General features: G+C 44.0%; 1 protein-coding gene across 2 annotated transcripts in view; it reads left to right on the forward strand.

The window, feature by feature from the left end:
- LOC135896341 (ras-related protein Rab-32B-like) overlaps nucleotides 1-18,610 on the forward strand; it is a 32,909-nt gene continuing 14,299 nt past the window's right edge. For both annotated transcript variants that reach the window (XM_070521727.1, XM_070521726.1), the window contains exons 1-9: nucleotides 1-215; nucleotides 1,058-1,175; nucleotides 2,588-2,620; nucleotides 3,221-3,317; nucleotides 3,388-3,444; nucleotides 3,510-3,542; nucleotides 4,415-4,442; nucleotides 7,910-8,093; nucleotides 11,753-11,921. In XM_070521727.1, the coding sequence (XP_070377828.1) occupies nucleotides 1,067-1,175; nucleotides 2,588-2,620; nucleotides 3,221-3,317; nucleotides 3,388-3,444; nucleotides 3,510-3,542; nucleotides 4,415-4,442; nucleotides 7,910-8,093; nucleotides 11,753-11,889 (678 nt within the window). In that variant the 5' untranslated portion in view covers nucleotides 1-215; nucleotides 1,058-1,066 and the 3' untranslated portion in view covers nucleotides 11,890-11,921. The remainder of the gene's footprint in view (nucleotides 216-1,057; nucleotides 1,176-2,587; nucleotides 2,621-3,220; nucleotides 3,318-3,387; nucleotides 3,445-3,509; nucleotides 3,543-4,414; nucleotides 4,443-7,909; nucleotides 8,094-11,752; nucleotides 11,922-18,610) is intronic.

Genomic DNA, 18,610 nt, shown 5'->3' on the forward strand with positions numbered 1-18,610 from the left:
CTCATGAGAACGCTGAGACACGTGTGTGTCGCTCGTTGTGTGTAGCAGCAGCGTATGTATGTTTGTGAGCGGGCATGTGGAGCGCATTCCTTAGCGTGTAAAGAGTCATAAGGATAAGCGCGCGGAAGTAGCACGATGCGGCTACAAGTATTGGGTCCGTAGCCAGCTGTCTTCTCAGATGAACATTGTTTTTCTCATGGATCCTCCTCGCCAAGGTAACTTTTCCTTATTGCCGCGTTTCGCCTTCACTGGATGTCGGACTGTCAGGTTCAGAGGAGCATTCCGATGAAATAGCGGGACTTTCTTATGGCTTCTTACTGCACTTTCGAATCGCCGGTTCAGAGCCGCGCCGACAGCCGTGCTATCACTACCAGCATATGCTGATATTAAAGCGCGATTGCCGCTATCGGACCACATATCTCGTGATACATTCTTTATTGCCGCTTGCACTGTTGGGAGCGCTCCCAAATGGCCAGTCGATGACTCCTTGCATTGTTAAGCGCCAATTTGCAAGGTCTTGCCAACTAATGCCTGCCACTGACCAAATTCTTTCGTTATGATTTTATTGTTATTGTTCTTTCGAAACTCGATCAAGTCTGGCACTAACCGGGTCCCCGCTGTGCGGTGAATGTAGTCGCTAGACGATTCGTTCTCCCCTCTCGGGAGGAGCAAAATGAGAGCTCGCAATATTTTCCTTTCCGTATTTTGTTTATTTTCGCGGAACGAACGTAGTTATGCGCGTCACTTGTTGCGCGACGGCTGAGCTTGACGTCGCGAGTTCGATCCCCGCTTGCGGTTGCTGCATTTACGTGCACATTAAAGAGCCTCAGTGGTCAAAATTAACCACTGAGACCGGCACTGCGGCGTGCTGCTTCATAATCAATACGTTGTTTTGGCACACAAAACCCGACATTAATAATTTTTATACGGATGTCACACAGTGCATTTTCGATCGCGATCGAAACTGTACCGTGTGCCTGTCCAGAAGTGTCGCGTTCAAGTGCTCCAGGCTGCCATGTATGTGACGTTACTTTACCATCTATAAATACTGTTGCAGGTTCAGAACATGTCATCACTGAAAGAAGTGAACAGGCAGAGTGGATCCTTTGATTCCACGAAGTATGACATTGAAGACCTGCTTTTCAAAATCCTTGTTATTGGTGACTTCGGTGTTGGTAAGCTGTAGTTCAGTTTATGAAAATCGCATTTATGGTAACGAAGCCTGTTCATAATGAACTCCGATATAGTAACTCATACCCTGTTTTGAGCAATCGCAGCTGTTACTGTGGTTGTCAGTGCCGGCTGCATTACTTTACTCAACATTAAATATATATTCAAACTAGATAATCTACTATTTTCTGCCATTATTAATTGTAAAATTCATCTGCTTTTTCCCTCAGCATTATGATTTATCTAGAAGTAGCTCTTCAGCTGCATTAAACTCAAGCTTGCATGTTTGTACGGATGGGGAGTACCTTGCCTCACTGGGCAGTTCTAAAGAGAACTGTGCATGCATTAACGTAGTCGGTAGAAAATTTCTTTAATATAAATGTAAGCATCTTGCAATTTTGCCATGCGAGCCACATGTAAGTGTGTACATCTCTTTTATTACTCTGTTGTGTTCTAAATTTTGGGCTCGGTAAAGCTGCAAAAGACAATTTTCGAAATTTCCAAGTGAATCTGTGTCCAATCAAAAACAAATGTAATATACTTGTATCAGCTCGGCTGTATTGCATTGATAAATATATTCCATTAATATTTTCATGGCTTTGTGTTGTTTATAAGCAGGTTTGGCAGCAGCCAAAGAAGTGTTGTGGTATGATCAGAAGGCAGTGTACGCAGTGCGCAAAGACTTGGGTGCCGATCGTTATCGACTTCGAGTACATTGTCTCGTATAACTTCCAGTATTCCTCGTGTGTTAATCTTTTTTTCTTGTTCATTTTCAGCGCAGTAGGAGTGTGAGAATAGTGCCAAAATCGAATAGTTTCCGAATAATGAACAGAAGTTATTATAATTAATATACGGCAATGGTCACCTCCTAATATTCTTAAAGTTTGCAAGTTTCTGTCATTACATAGTATGTTATGAAGCATTGTTTATTAAAAGCACAAATGGAGCATTCAGGAGTATTCAAATGGCAACTCTTCAGAGAGTGCGAAGGATCACTGTATAGTTGGCTGTAATGTATGGCTACTCAAGCGATGTAGCCTGCTCCACTACACAAGTTCTGATGTTTTGTGTCAATACTATACCTGCAGGGGCGATGATTTACCATATTTTCGCTCCAATTTTATGTTTAAGTGGGTGCAGTTGAAGATTTGAAATATTAAAAAAAATATTTGCATGTACGAGCAGTGGCTATTCAACTTGCAGACCACATTGAATAGAACACTATTCGATTCGTTATTTGAATGTTCTGAATATTCGCATTCCCCTGCAGCATAGTGTTATTTGTGCTGATGAGTGATGAGAGTATTGTTGAAATTGATGTGCAATAGTACCTTTAAATTTGGAGCTCTCGTTTATTTGTAAAAATGTTATTGAATGAACAGGGCAGGCCAAGAGTAGTAATCCTTGTTTATTACAGGAAAGACCTCATTGATTCGGCGTTACACAGAAGGTATGTGTACACTTTGATTCCTTCCTTTTTTTTTTTTTTCTGTTTCGACCATATGATATGCCATTGTACGCTGTGTTCACGTGATCATAAGGTTGAGCCTTATGGTTAGCACACTATATTGTAGGCGCTATTTTTTTTTCTTGTTTACGACTGATTGCCAGTGCTCGCGCTTTGAAGTGACCTTGGATGCTAAATGACTATATGGTGCTGTGCTGTGGCAATGTACTGTTAAGCACAAGGTCATTTGTGGTGGCCCGGAATAAGCTGAATTTTGGGTACACATAAAATAATTCTCGGTGGTCAAACTTAATCGGGAACCCTTCTCCACAGTGTCGCTTATGGCTCCAGTGATGCTTTAGGCCAGTTAACTCTACATGTTGATCAAAACTATTACAATACCCTGCCTGAGGCTATTTCTTCCTGTAGTTCCAAGTACTGTCACCTAAACTTGCCCCATTGTTTCTTTAATTTATGTAATAACACCTTATTGCTGTTTGTGATAACAATACTGTTGCAAAATCATAGCAGCATTGTTGCTTTGCTGCTATTCTTCATGCCACACTTCCTGAACCAGATTTTTCACTGGGGTGTCTTTGGCAGGTGTGTTCGATCCAGCCTATAAGATCACCATTGGAGTTGACTTTGCCCTAAAGCACCTTGTCTGGAATAGCAATAAACACATAACCCTGCAGCTGTGGTAAGTTCTGGTACAACAAATGGTGCAAGCAGGCAATACGGGTCACTACATTTAACCTTGTTTGCTCTAGGGACATCGCTGGACACGAACGCTTTGGATACATGACACGGGTGTACTACAAGTATGCGTAAGTCCAGCCACTTGCTGATGTCGTGTTCACTTCCTGATTGCCTTCTCACCTCCCCCTTTTAGCACTGCTGCTGTGATTGTCTACGACTTGTCAAGGTGAGTGTACAGGGGTGTGCTTGACACCTGCTCCTCTTTCTCGAAGTTTACTGCTTGGTCTGAGAACTATAGGATACTTGCGAACTCTTTCGAATTTTTCTTAGTTTGTTAACCCTTTCATTGAGGGAGGGGGCTTCTTGGATATTATGAAACGAACATGACAGTCTAACACAGATAATGACAAATGGTACACGTAATACGGTCTTCACATTCCTATCTTCGTTTTCCATCTCGTATATTTCGTACTGATGCGCGCGCTTCCATGATAGTGCCGCCATGTCTGGTTCAGGAAAAAGGGGAAAAAAAAGAACGACATACGACAGATGAAAGAAACATGATAGAGTGGTCCTTACGCTACAGTGAGGATATTTGAATGGATAATCGCCATTGTAGTGGTACACAAAATCGGGTCGCTGTCCCCCCATTCGGCGGATGCGGGCACCACGCGGCACAACCCCAGCCATAAAGGGGCAATAACCGGCTACAAAATGTAAATTACAGTATCTACCGTAAGTTATTTAGTGAAATTTTCTGAACGCATATTCGATTGCTTGTGAATTTTTTAGTTCTCATACAAATGATGTCCACCTCTTCAAGTAGTCCATCTCAAGCACTGAAATTGTGGTATCTACAAAAAAAAAAAAAAAACTGTTTTCTCAATAACATTTCGTGTAACGCACAGGGAAATGAACAACAAAAAAATCTTGCTATTTGGCAGAAATTTTGCATCGCCGCAGGCATTGCAGTAAAACAAGCAACTTGGATGTGGCCACGAATCTCCTGCATAGCACGCGTTAAACATCCCCTTTCAATGTGACTGGTTGTGCTTTGTCTGACTTTTTCTCTGTTTTCTTTTTCATTTTTTTTTTCAGGCCAACGACCCTGCACTCTGTGCTGAAGGTTTGTATTTCCTTTTCTCTCTGCTATGTGCAACAGGTGGCCACAGCTGTGGCTGGTCTGTTTAACTTCAGATTGACAGATGGCTCATGCTTTGCTCTTCCAGCCTGTACACCTACATGGAATGTTCTTGTTGTCACGTGCCGGTGCAATTATTCGATGATCTGCACATGTTGTCACATGCAGGTGCAATTATTAGATGATCTGCGCATTACATGGCCCCGCTGTAGATTGCTATTATTTCTACAGTTTAAATGTGTCGTAGCAAGAATTTCCCATGTATGTTTTTAGGACTTGAACAGAAGTGAAGCCCAATATGCCTTGTCTGGAAAAGCAGTGGTGGCTGTCAGCCTAATGCTCTGTGCAATGAACCTAATTCGTTCCATTGGTCGTTTTGTTATTTGAGACATTTGGCTTTGCGAGACTTGTTTCCTCAAATGTTTTCTATTTGGAAGCTCATTAATTTGGTCTGTGACCTTGGTTAGGCATGGGCAAACACAAAATATATTAATACAGTTAAGGGAAGAACGAGGAAGGAAAATGCTCTAGAACAAGAAATAGGTGGTAGGTGAAGAAGGCTATTTACACTAGTGTATAGTACACTTGACTGCGCTTTTAGAAATACTTCCGAGTTTAATCTGAACTGGAGTAGTGCGCGTGCCTGGGTTTACCTGTAAGGCCGCACCTGACCAATCATACGGGTAGGGCCGGGTAGGGTATATTATGGTGGGCCTGGGCCAGGCCTTTGAGCACACACGGGCATACTGCATAGGTCCAAGGCATTCTTTGCAAAGCTGGAAAAGGTGGCATTTAAATACATTAGCAAAAAAAAAAAACTGTTGAAGTTTCAATTTTGTTTTGTTTCTTTAACAAACAAGCCTTGTTGCTGCAAAAGCAAAGATGCTAAAAATCGCTATTGATGCAATTTGGCTGTTGCTGCTTTTGTGATAACACTGTGCTTTCGCTCTCACTAAGATTATTTCATTCCAATTATGCTATTTACTGCTTTTCATTTATTTCTATACGTTGCAGTACACATCGATGGCTTCCACATTAACTGCAGTCGCGATATTCTTCGTTGTCTCCACAGGGTCGGTGTTTATTGTCGCTGCAGTTTTATTGTAACATCTTGTATGCCACCTAAGCAACAACATATTAAGGCATGTACCACTGTACATGCCTTAGAAATGTTGCTTGGGGATGTTGTTGCTCGGTGATTCAAACGGGATAGCCTGCCGAGATTGCGGCCGGCACTTTTGCCCTGTGGCATACGATGAAAGCATGGGCCTTTGTGACGCATTATGACTGCATTTGGCCACCCCAGTGCTCGCCTGTGCCGGCTGCTATGCAGGCTGATAATCGCATTTTAATCGCCGTGCACTGTACGCGCGGAGTTTCTGTGGTGGGCTGGGCCCAGTCAAGCAGGCCAGGGCCTGTGCTTGGAGTCGGGTCTGAGCATCGCTCAGCTTTCAAACATTGGGCAGGAGCTTGGTCCGGGCCAAAAAATCGGGCCAGTGCAGTGCTATAGTCTGAATCACACCTCAGCTAGATGAACGAAAGTCGCCACGGTGCAAAACTTTCTCCCGTCTCTGTCCTGGCTCTTTCTTATGTATCCAGAATGGTAGAATTTATCCAAAGCCACAAACCTCTGCCTTTTCTTCAGCACATTTCTGAGGTATGCAATGGCATCGTCTAGGTAAGGTGAGGGGAAAACAACGGCTCAGGAACCTGAATGCCTGGTAAATGTGCAGGCACGCCTGCACATAGATGTAGCTGGATCATTCAGAAGAGTTGTGTTCACTCTGTGAATTCTCTGTGTGAATGTGATTCATGAGCGAGCCAGTTTGTTCTGTGAAATGTTCGCCAATCGAGGTGTTTGCTTAGCGAGGCATCACTGTTTCTGGGCAGAAAAAAAAAAAGAAAATGTGAATGTTGAAAAAAGGATGCATTTATTAGCCATATATAAACGAAGGTAATTCTAGGAACTTAACCTTTCGCAGCAAAGGTGTTAAGGGGAGTTCTGCCGCTGTTTCTGTTCGGTGATGGATAAAGCCATTGGTAAACGTTGGCGTGCAGTGGCCTGGTCAAGATCAAATGTAAAACGAAAAAAGAGCAATGCAGCCTGCATCAGAACCTTGAATTGCTTTTAAGCATAATTATCAACTAGAATTATCACAATTATCACTATAGTAGACACTCACTTCCTTGCAACTAATCCGTAATTTCTCTTTTTTGCGTTGCACTTTTATGACTCCCTGTTGGAGGTCATTTAGGTGGTGCCCAAATTGACAAACATTCCGTGGGTATCATGCCTGCGCTCTTTGGCTAAGCCCAATTTTAGTATCGGTTCTCACGAGTATGTTTTGGAGAAAAAAAAACGAAAGTCTTTGTAAAATGTTCCAATATAGTGTGTAGGGATGACGGGACGCCTCAGTGCACCGTGGTTAGTGCACACCTGCTCATCAACCGCAGCGCGGTTCAAGCTCGAGGAAACAATGCACATCGATCAGTATACACTTATTACTAACACTCCAAGCAGACCAACTAGCTATGGTAAACATCGCGTAGGGTTTTCCTTTGAGGAGAATACACCAAATAAAGAGGCATTCCAACTTGCCAGCTGGGTACGGGTGGCTGCAGTGTCTGCCACGGCAGAAACATGGTTGGCTAACCACGTGCAGGAAAACCAGAGCGGTGGCGGAGACCTCCATCCTCGCCACTTGCGGGAACCGAAGAGGAATCTTGAAGGGAACTTGCGTGACTTGGCCACTGGTGCCGATAGTGCTTGCACTGTTAAGCTTTTCTTTTTATTATTATTCTAGTTTTTTGCAATGTGGAATATAGCCCAATTGTCAAGGATTAAACAGTGCATACACAGGACACAGAGCTAAATAAAACGAGCACTTGCACTGTCTTATCTTTGATGATGCAATGTGAAAAAGTTACATTGTGGAAGTGTATCTCGGAGGCAATCTCATTTTTATTGGACCTATTCCAGTTTTCATACCAGTGTGATTAAGTGGTGACCGCCCAGCTAGGAAGCGCATCTTCATTTCAGTGGTTGTATGTCAGTTTGTCATCACTGGAAAACTATTTAACAATTGCCAATTTCTTGCAAGTGTGTTACATGCCTACATCCCAACACGCTATGTTTAAGGCCTAATGGTGCTGCCATTTATAAAATGGCAGCCAACTCATGTTCATTTACTAATGATATAGCAATGCTTGGATGGAAAGCACCAGAGAAAGTGACCAACCTTAACTAAAAACTTTTCTTTTCTCACTACTGAACCAAACTGAAAAAGAAAATGACATTCAGGTTCTGTTCTAATTTGCATAAAGATATTGTGAAAACTTGCGAGATGGGGCTATTGAGAATACGGCGTCTTGTGTAAGGCAGCTGAGGTGCCACTCTAGCGAGCAGCAAAGGATGCAACGATTTTGGCTAGAGTAGTTGCCTTGCTGCGCAGTGGAAGGCCGACATCACTGCCAAGGTGGAGCAGCCAAATGGGCGGCCCCTGCCAGTGCTGCTGGTGGCCAACAAGTGTGACCTGGGACTCCAGCCTCCCAATGCTCGGTCTCTCAGCGCCTTCTGCCAGGAGCATGGATTCGCTGGCTGGTTCCCAACTTCAGCCAAGGAGAACATCAACATAAGTGAGCAAAAAGAAAAGCAGGTTGTCCACTCTGCACCATCTGTATGGGTTCGCTAGTAGGCCTACAATTGGCAGTGCTTCTGATGTTGTGTTGCACTGACAGTGTAGATATATGCTCCTTAGGTGAGGACACTCACGAGACGTGATTGACCAGATAAAGTGGCAACAGCATGTGTCCTTTGGCCCGATGACGGCAGCAGATACCTATTGGCGCGACAACGCAGCATCAAGGCAGAAAAGGTTTTATTGGTTCTATCTCCCGTTGGTATAGCAACCGGTGCTTCGCAGGTAATCCGAAATGATTGAATGTCTCGCAAAAGTAGGTCACCGTGATGAGGAGAGAGCTTCGTGGAGGGTATCGTCTCACTGGAGCAGAACGCCAGATGCAGACGCTGTTCTTTGCTTGTGTTATCTGTGCGTTCCTTGTCTGCGCAAGCTCTCGCCTGCTTGCTAAGTGAAGTTGCGTCTTCCCACCGATAGGTATCCGCTGCTGTCACTAGGCTGATGGACATGTGCCGTCGCTATTTTATCTGGTCAATTCCTTCTCGCAAGCAAGCCGAGAAGTGTCCCTACCTAAAGAGTACATATATATATATCTGGCACCGTCGTGGCACGCAACCCTTTCAGCGTTGTGGATGCACCCATTTGCTTCTGCATTTTTGTCAGATAGGAATGTGAGGACCACAAAGAGCATTTGCCATTATCCATGTCATTTTTTCGTTTCTGCACAACCAAAGATAAACCATTGTTATCTACAATGCTGACCTTCATTGTGTTCATTCTATACAATCCGAAAGAAAAACAACAACACTAAAAGGGTTAAAAATTGCAATGAAGTTTCACTTGAGCTAAATTGGTTATGGATGAGTAGTATATACCACAGAAGCTATCTTGGCAAAGCTGCAGGGTTGGTAATAGTGTCATTTTCTTATTAGCAACCTTTAAATAGCACCTAAGCAGATGATGCATGCACCTGGTGATTGTCGCTGCGACTTAAGTCCCAGCACTCCATCTCGGAGATTTCTCGTACATAGTGCTGCGGGTAACCACCGCTGCCACCTTCAAAGGTCATGCCGAGGAGGCACACATTCAAGGTCATGCATCATTTGTAATGAACTGTAATGGTGACTGTTTTCCTTCTTTCTTTGGGCCCCCTCCCCCTTAATTTTTCGATTTCAGTATCAAAAATGGCAATTCTTGCTGACCTTTTGCAGTGCTTCCACTTGTATTTAATACCGTATTTACACGATTGGAAGTTGACCACTTTTTTTTTTAATTTGAAAATCTGAAGTAGGGGGGGGGGGGGTCGACTTACAATCAAAACCAAAAAAGCGAGACCAACGGGAGCTACAACGTAGTTACAATTTTATGTTTGTTCTATGGCCCTACCCGTAGCTTTTCGCTATCCCGCGTGTTTGGTCACTTTTCAGAAGGGTTTCTCAACATTTTTGAGAGTTTTACAGTGCACACAACACTCGCGGGGGGTGTCGATAATGGAAGTGCCGCTGTTCCATTTGCGGCGATGCCCTCAGAACAGCGGCGCTTGCGGAGAGTATCTGTAGATCATGGTAGAGCAGACACCGCTGCAGGTTTCTCTTTCCCTGTTGCGCTTAGCTTTCTCTATAGTTTGACGAAAAGCATCAGTTTGACGCGTGCTACATGCTACTTCTATGCTCCTCAGTCTTCATGAGTGCTCCAGGCCCACTAATCATCTGGCACTCGTTCACAGCAGCATTCAAGAGGGCTGCAATACTTTATGCCGAAGAAAGAAATCACTGTGCACCAGGCCGCAAGTTTGATGTTTCTGAACGGGTGATGCGAGAGTGGCCACTGCAGTGAAACAAAATTTTCACCTGTGACGGCAAGTGAGTAATTTCCCACGTGCCGAAGTCTGGACGTTTTCCAAAGCTGTAGGCTAAGCTTGCGGCGTATGTCGCTGAAATGCACACTCGGTCCCTGCCACTGAAGTGCGACATGGTCATGAAACAAGCTCGGATCTTCACCTTTTAAGGACCTGCTCCGCCGTAAGTCAAACGAGTGGCTGGCGGCAGAAGACCGCGAAGCGAAATTACGCCAACCGGACCTGTCAACAGAGCCTCCCTGATGGCTGTGTGTGGTTGGGCGCATTCAGCGTGGGCTGCTGTTCCACAAGATGTTGTGGTGCGGTCGTTTGCCAGATGTGAAATTTCGCTGGACGATGACGTGCTGTGGGACCGTAGCGACGATGACGATGGCAGCACTAGTGAAAACGAGTAGTCCAGTGACCATGTCAGCTACTAATAAATTTTCGTTATCGAAGGCGCCCTCGGGCATGCTCTCCTTGTTCTTTTTTTTCTTTTTTTTTTCTTTTCCCCTGTCATGCAATACGACGGGGTCGACTTACAATTGTGTAAATACGGTACGTAAAATTTTGCACAGAGGCTCTTCTGTATCTACACTATACTAAATTAGGCTTTTGTGGCTTTGAAATTTTGTTGCACTTTACCTTTAACTGCGCAAACAGTGAGGCATTAGCAGGCGGAAGTGTTGTTGCATTAAGCTTTGGATGCTCAGTTCGCGCAAACTTTTTAAAGAGACAGCGTGGCAACTAATTAGTGTTGAGCCAAATAAACAACACACATTGTTGAGCTTCCCTCTTGAATTAGTTGGGTGACAAGGCTCACTCAGTTAATTGCTGTGGAAATATGTTTGCACAATGAAAACAGCAATCACTTTTTTTTTTTGTCAATTTACCAGCTTTTGAAGTAATTTCGCGTTGTATTTAGGATCAAGTACAACTGCCATTCAATTTCAAACTTTGAGGTGTTTGTGTTGTTCGATTATTCTGTATGCTTGGGTATCTCTGACTGTGGGGCCCTGAACCACCTTTTATCAAAGTGGAAACATGCATTTGAAATTAAAATAGGCTATTTCAAAAACACTTTGCCACAAAAAGTACTTCAATGCGTTCATCAGAAGCCGAGTTATTCGCAATCAAACATCCCCTTCGCAGTGCTTCCGCTCCTTCTTGAATGCCTTGCACTGCGAAGGCTACGGCAGTGCAGGGCATGCCCACAGCACTCCACCTACTGAAGGCCGCAGTGGCTGGTAATTTAAATTTGAATGTTAATGTAGACGCCACTACTTGCGATTTTGGTGCCTACGGCATGGCAAGTATAAGCCGAACGCAGTTGTCCTCAGCAGGGGCGTAGCCGGGGGGGGGGGGCTTATGGGGCTCCAGCCCCCCCCCCCCCCCCCCCCCCCCCGAAATTTTTTCATGCTGTCCATGCATCATTATTCAAAATTGAGCCGTCGTATTAAAATATTTCTAATTTACGGGAATGGTTATGCATTTTTGTTGTGTGCTGTTGGCACGATTGCCAGATAATGTAATTGTGGTCCTTCCTATGTTATGCAAAATAAGGCACCAGTGTCCCGTCCTTGCAAACTTTTAAGGTTGTTACCTTCCATGTGTCCCCCCCCCCCCTTTTTTTTCTTCGTGCTTCCTCGATATTGCCTCATGTGCCTTTAGAATACAGTATGCAGTCTGCACCTTGCTACACCCTCCACCCTGTTTTGTCACGGCCGAACCTGTGAGCCAACATATGTGCGCTTAGTAGCCTGTAGAAGTTGGTGGCACTGGTCTTTACTTCACTCAGCACGAAGTGAATCCTCTTGCAGACGAAGCCATGCTGTGTTTGGTGGAGGAAGTGCTGGCTCAGCGGGAGGAGTGCCACCTGCCCGGACCCCGTGACCAGTCGCTGAAGCGCCTTGGCCCTCACGCATCACAGCCTGGCCGTAAACCTTGCTGCCACTGACCAGCAGAGTGAGACACCGGACCAGCGTCAAGGTGTTTTAGCCAAGCTATTTGATCAGCCGCTGATCCAGCAGTATGCGCATATTTTCTTCTTCGGGGACCCACGTGGTGTCTCGCTGGCTATGGTATTGTGCTGCTAAGTACGAGGTCGGGGGTTTGATACCCAGGTGTGGCAACAGCTTTCTGTTGGCGGTTGGAATGTGAAAACACTAGTGTACCATGCTTCTGGGTGCTCATTAAGGAACCGCAGGCGGCCAGAGTTAATATGGAGTCCTCCATTGTGGTGTCCGTGGTAACTTACTGTGTAGTTTCTAAATGTTAGACTCCACAATTTAATTTTGCTCTTTGGATGTGTTCAGAACAAAGGTATTAGGTAAGCAGCTGCAAGGTGGCTGCCAAGGAATGCAGCAGCTCATTTTGCTTGGAAGTAGAGTGATGTTTTTTCCACTCATTCTAGTTCAACTTTAATAGTTGAACTGAAACGCTGGGTTGGCTGGAGTCATTGAATGGATGTTTTTCCCTCGCATGGCTGGTGTTCGGTGTGATGAATGACTGCAGCTGTGCAAATTTGTTTGCTCACTGACTAAATGTTAGTTTTCAGTAGTCCCTTTTTTTTTCGTCAAATACTTTTGGTCTCCGGCATCGTAACTGTATGTAACTGTCACTCGTGTCACAAGGGCTTTCACTAAACAAGTGACTGCTTTTGTTGTACAATATGTCATTACACTAATAGCTATGCCAGGTCACTTGTCTGTGAGAGCAGACCGCGCATGATTGACACAGTCATAAGTTGCCGAACAGTATTTGAGCAGACAGCGTGGTCTGATGGAAGCAGCTTTAACTATGCGAAGCCTGTAATATTCGGTGGCATTTGTAGGGTGTGCCTTAGTGTGTTGGGCCTTTCTTTTTCAGTTCTCTTTCACATCGGCTTACTTGCAAGGGTGCATTGTACCTTACGGCAAGCAGGTGTCGTAAACAACAAAAACACTGTGATTACACTGTCTACTCTTGACCATGCTTGTGGCTGGTCTCGATTTCGTGATGTAAAGTTGTAAATCAATATCATATTGCGAAGGGAACAAGCATAAGCATTCCACTTTTTATGCAGGTGTCATTGCTTACTGATGGATTTCATTCATGGCAGTTATCATTACTGTGTACGGTGTAAGGCATGCGCCCTTTAGGCCAGGACACCATGTGGAATGAACAGATAACCTTTCTATGCTTCAAAACACTGCCACCAGGTGGCTCAATGTCTGTGATGTGGCAGAGTCATCCTCAATGCGGTCTCATTTACAGTGAATGAAACTGCCATAGCTGGAAACGTCAACTAAACGTTTATAACTAAACGTCCTTGGCATAAAGTTCATGCACTATTTAAGTGTGCTGTTGCTGTGAGAGATAGTGCACAAAATTTTTTATGCAGCATCTCTCGCCATCTCTGAAATGAGCACAATTTGCACGTGCGTTTGGAGTATAGAATATTCACAGTGCTTCAAACGAATTTGCATGTACCAAACAGTAGACAATACTAAGTGGCGTCATGACACTGTGGCTCGGGGGTTAGCATTGCGATGCATAATTTTATTTTGTGTCTTGCTTTTCTGGCTTGGTTTTAGACTTTCATCGGTTTGTGACTAGTGATGCTGTTCTCAATAACCTGTTATCTGAAAGCATGTGGTGTCGACACCTGAAGAGGTCCTGCACTGTGTACTGGTGGCAGCCTATGTCTCGCAATATCCGTGGGTGTCTAGCTCATTTGTGCAAGAAACTGAAGCTTGTAGACGCTTGTCTTATACAGAGAGTTCATCCAACAAATACTGGGTTCTTTTCGAGGTGCTGGTTCTTGATGTCTGTTTTCTGTTGGACAATTGACTGATGAGAATTTTAGTGAAGCCCAGTGTGAGGGAAGGATCTTTACTGTAAAGGACTAAGTTTGAAAAAGACTGTTTATATTTGAGTCATGGGCAAGTGTCCGCATTTTTATTATTGTTTATTTCCTTAAAAAGGAGCTTTTTGGGTTATCTCTTACTGGCGAACTTAAAGTAGCTGCTGCTGTTTTGGCCGCATTCCAAAGTATGCTTATGGACCAAGCATTCTTGGAAAATTATTTATGTCCAGCTTTAAGGTATCTGCAGTTTTGTTGCAAGTAGAGCCTGGGCGGGGCTTAGTATCAATGTCTATTGCTCAAATGGGCTTTCATTAGTTCACTTTTTTTTTGGCGCAACCTTAAACCTTCCTACTAAAGTTACTAGGGGGAACTCTGACGCTGTGATCATTCTGCTACCACAGGAACTAGGATTAGTACTACTAGTACAAACATTTGCCTGATCATCGGTTTATGGCTTCGCACGATCTTGCGGCTTTATGCTTGTCCCAGGCAAACTATGCTATCTAGACTATGCTTTGTCCACATTTATTGGTCCGCATTTCGAGGCAATTCTGTAGTATTTGTTAATGCAGAAGGCAGTAAGGGTTTGTGCACACGCATAATCGCTCTGAATTGTGGCATTTATAGCACAAGATTTTGTTGAATATGGTCGACTTGCCAAGTCGCAGAGCCACCTGAAGCCATAAGGACAAAGTTCAGGCAAACCCATGTACTAATCATAATTTCCTCGTTGTCGAAACCACCATGCTTACAGCTCCATTAGACACTGCCAGAGCACCCGCTAAGAATTTCTGTAGGAAGCTCTACTGGTGAAGCCAATGGACACAGGGTAAAGAGCAACATTCACATGACTTTTGTTCCTCATTGCCAGTTATCTACTGTTGGCTGCTTTCAGAAGAACAGTCGTGCTTCAGAGCCTTCATTAGTTTCCTCGTGTTCTGCTGATCAGTGCAAGGCTATTATGGAAGCTGCGTTTGGGTGGGCCAGTGCTTGACATCCCTTTTGTACTGAGCTTTCAGTGTGTGAAATCGCCAGGGACTATGATGATCTTTGTAAAGCAGTTGTAGCTTCATAATGTCAAAGTAAGGCGCACTCATTTTAAATATTATTTTTGACACTTGCATGTAATTGTTAACTTGCATTGTCTTTCATGATCCCAGCATTGAATGCAGTGCTAAAATGGCGCAACATTTGTAATGGTCACTTTTTGGGTGTACTATATTTTGGGGTGCCTAGATTGCCACCAAGTGTCTGTACCAAACGCAGCTTAAAGTTCACGCCAAGTGTTACTGAGGGTGACTGAACCAGAGTATTGCTCGTCCATAATGACATTCCATGCATTCTTTCTTTAAGTGACGTGCATTTGTCAAACTACCTGTGCAAGACACCTTTTTTTGTACAATGTTTTTTGCTCTAAAGAGTAGCTACTACGTGTGTTAGCTGTAATGTGTATGATGTACTATTCAAAGTTTGGACATTGCCCGAGCACTTTGTGCATGGATCTCCAGGGCCAATATCCAATGCAGTGCCTTTTTCACTGCACAGGAGAGTCCTCTGGCCGAACATTTGCTCATTGCAAACAGGTTTGCTGCAAAACTGTAGTGTTAACATCCCATCAACACATCGGCAATAGCTGCTTCTGTGAACATGGCGACTAAGCCATGGGATTGTCCTGAATGATATTGCTTAGTGTCTGTTCAGGCCAGTGTTTTGAACGCACATGAATACGCTTCTCAGGAATTGCTTTTTTGTCGTTTTTTGCAATCTTGAGTGGATGTAAGCAGTAAGTAGTAGAATGTTGAGCAGCCATTTGCTCTTCATGTTGCTTGTTCTGAAGGAATATGAATCTGCGTGATGCCAAGGCTTAATCGCAACAGCAGCGCCATTCTGTTGAGTTGGTGATGAGCAGCCAAATTGAGCTGTTAGCAGCTCAGATTTGGGGAGCCTCGATACACAGCGCAACTTTAGGGTGGTGACACCTCCACTAATTCTGCCGCTCTTTGCCGCCAAATTTGGCGGACTGCCATTTTAGCTCACAATTCAGCTAGTAGGTGCGTTGCATTTTTCCCTCTTCTGTTGCATGATGACAAGTGCGAACAGTGCCACGAGATCGGTCAAATGTCTTTTTAACTTCGTTTCATTTCAGTGCCTGCAGGAAAGCTCTGTATGCTTTGATTAAATAGCTCTGATGCATTTTTCCTTTATTTGAATGCATCAAAGATCTTTCGTTACAAAAGTGCATCCTACAAAACATTAAACTTAAGCAACTGTGGAGTACAGTGGTGTATGCTCGGTAGTGTTATCTTGCACTAAAATTAGAAGTCTACTCAGCCCTGTCCTTCCACTTGAACGTAAAAAAAATGTCATTTGAAGTGTTTAGTAACAAAGAATATTCCTATTAGTCTGTTCAATTATGCAGTTAATGTGTTGTGTGTAGAGCTCACATGCGCTATATATTTTGGTTGATGGGAGCAAAGTTTATTGAAAAAATATGATGACTTGCACAGCACCAACAATTGGGGGCAATCTGCCCTGTCTGTGTCTTAGTCTGCGTAACCTCTTTACAAAATGCCATTTTGATTCTCGCATAGGTAAAGGTTCGGCAAGCATATTTAGGGGGCGGCAGCATGCCCTTTCCGAGGTTGGCACCACCCTAAAGCGGGAGACGGGCGTTTGTGTGAAGGCTCCGTACTCTAAACTGCTTTCTATGGAAGTCGCAAGCATAGTGGTTTGGGTGAGCTGGGGACATTGCAAGGTTTGGTGTTGGGTAGGGCACGAAAAATGAGGACAAAGACTGAGACACCCTTTTTACAGGGCTACGTGTGTCTCTCGCTTCTATTTGACCCCAATTTTCGTGCGCTGCTTCCACAAAATCGAAGTGCTGCCGAACAGCACTAGTGCAACTTCATTGCATACAAACATAAAGATTCTGTTGTGTTCGTTGCCAACTGCCGAAGCAGGCAAGAAAACCTTGGGTCTTTATTTGTGACTTGACACATTGCATAATTTTGGCAAGGAGCAAAGGTCTTTCTACACAGTAAAGCAAGGCTTAATATGTGTAGAAGGGCAGGCCAGTCAGTTTGTGTAGCATTTGGCATCTTCAATTTGTCGTCCCTGACTGCCCAGACCTATCTGAAATGCTGCGTTCAGCCAGTCTTGGTTGGTGTGCAAGGTTTGCCGGGCAATTCTGTGCTATTCGGGACGGTGAATCAAAGAGGCCCCTTGTCAAGGTTAAGACAGCAAGACAAGATAGAGAGACGAAACAACACGGGTTCTGTCGTGTCTTGTGTCTCTGTTCTGGCTGATGATGCTATTTTGCCTTTGATTCAGACAAGACTGCGCGATGCTATTTAAAAAAAGCATGGCATGTGGTCCTGGCACACAAAATTTTGCTCTGGCTTTGACTGACTTTTTCATAGACTTAATTTGCAGCAGATGGCGAATGGCTGCATGGCTGCTCTTATTCATTTGCGAGAGTTTTGGCCCCAACAGTGTTGATTAGTTAAGGCTGCTAGCTGTGCTTTGTTTTAGTGGAAGTTCCAGAACTTTCATTTAGTGGTTTTTCGCTCTCTTTGCATGCTCACAAAAGCACGTGCTTCAACAGTGTCATGTGCTTGCACAACCCGACGTGATCGCGTGCTAATGCGGTTTTATTGGGACTGCTGTGTGCAGTGCAATGCTTGTTCACTGGCCAGGACTTGTCCTCTCCTTGAAGCAGGTGCACATTTGTGTCAGCGGCACACACAGTGTTCGTGTGTACCATGACATTATAATGAGGAAGTACACTGGCAGCGTAATCTCATCAAATGTTGTATCATCGAGCGTTCTCTTTTTGTTTGTTTTCTGGTGGTGGTATTGGTGGCGGTGGTAGTGTGCAGTTTACCCGAGCTGAACGGCCTGTGTTTTTGCGGCCGTCAGTGTGTGCTATTATGTTTTCAGCTTCGGGGAATGTTTTTTATAGTATTGTTTTGTTTTACAAGTGTTGTTTACCTCGTCATTGATCACTGCATGTCATGGCTGCCAAATGCTGGCATTTGGTGCATTTGCATTTGTTTGCCTCACTTTCCATTGGAGGTGTGCTGGCATGCCTTCGACATTTTTCCTCTCATTACTGGAGTCCTTGCATATTTTTTTGTGCAAACTGCTCTTGTTCCGCAAACCTTCTTCCATATCTGTGTGTGACTGGGGCCTTTCTATTATTAAGGTGATTTGAGTATAAAGTGGGGAACACAGTACAAGAAAATAAATGCATTCAGTTGAACACTAGCCAGATTTCAATAAAGGTTAATATTTACACTGTTACTGTAAGCCTCTGGGTGAAAGTTTACTGTTCTGCATTAATGCTGTAGTGACCTTGCTTGCTTTGGCAAAAACTATTGTTTGGAAAGTAGCAGATGGTTTTCAATATTTATCCCTTAGGCATGTCTGAGGAGGGCATTGTGCATATAACTGTGGAATAATTTATTTGTATTTCATTTTGCACACAACAAAGACAACCCTTCAAATGGCACCACGAATTTCAATCTTTAATTGTACCTCAAAAATTCATTAACCTACAGTATGTACCCAACTATAATGGGCACCCATTTCTTATGGGCTGAAAGTAAGGAAATTATGTGAACACAAACTTAATGTTTGCCTCATTCTTATATTTGTTTAAAATAATAAAGTTGCGTTCCCCCAATTTATGCAATCGGATGGGAGAAAGTGATAAATACAGAATTTTATTGATGCCTAATGCCCGGATAAGTCTTCATTGCTGTTGAACCGCAACACGCCGTCCACCTCATTCAACATTGCTTATTTGTTGAACGACTTTGCAGCCATTGTG

The sequence above is a fragment of the Dermacentor albipictus genome, chromosome 7 (genome assembly GCF_038994185.2).
Source record: "Dermacentor albipictus isolate Rhodes 1998 colony chromosome 7, USDA_Dalb.pri_finalv2, whole genome shotgun sequence".
Lineage (NCBI taxonomy): Eukaryota > Metazoa > Arthropoda > Arachnida > Ixodida > Ixodidae > Dermacentor > Dermacentor albipictus.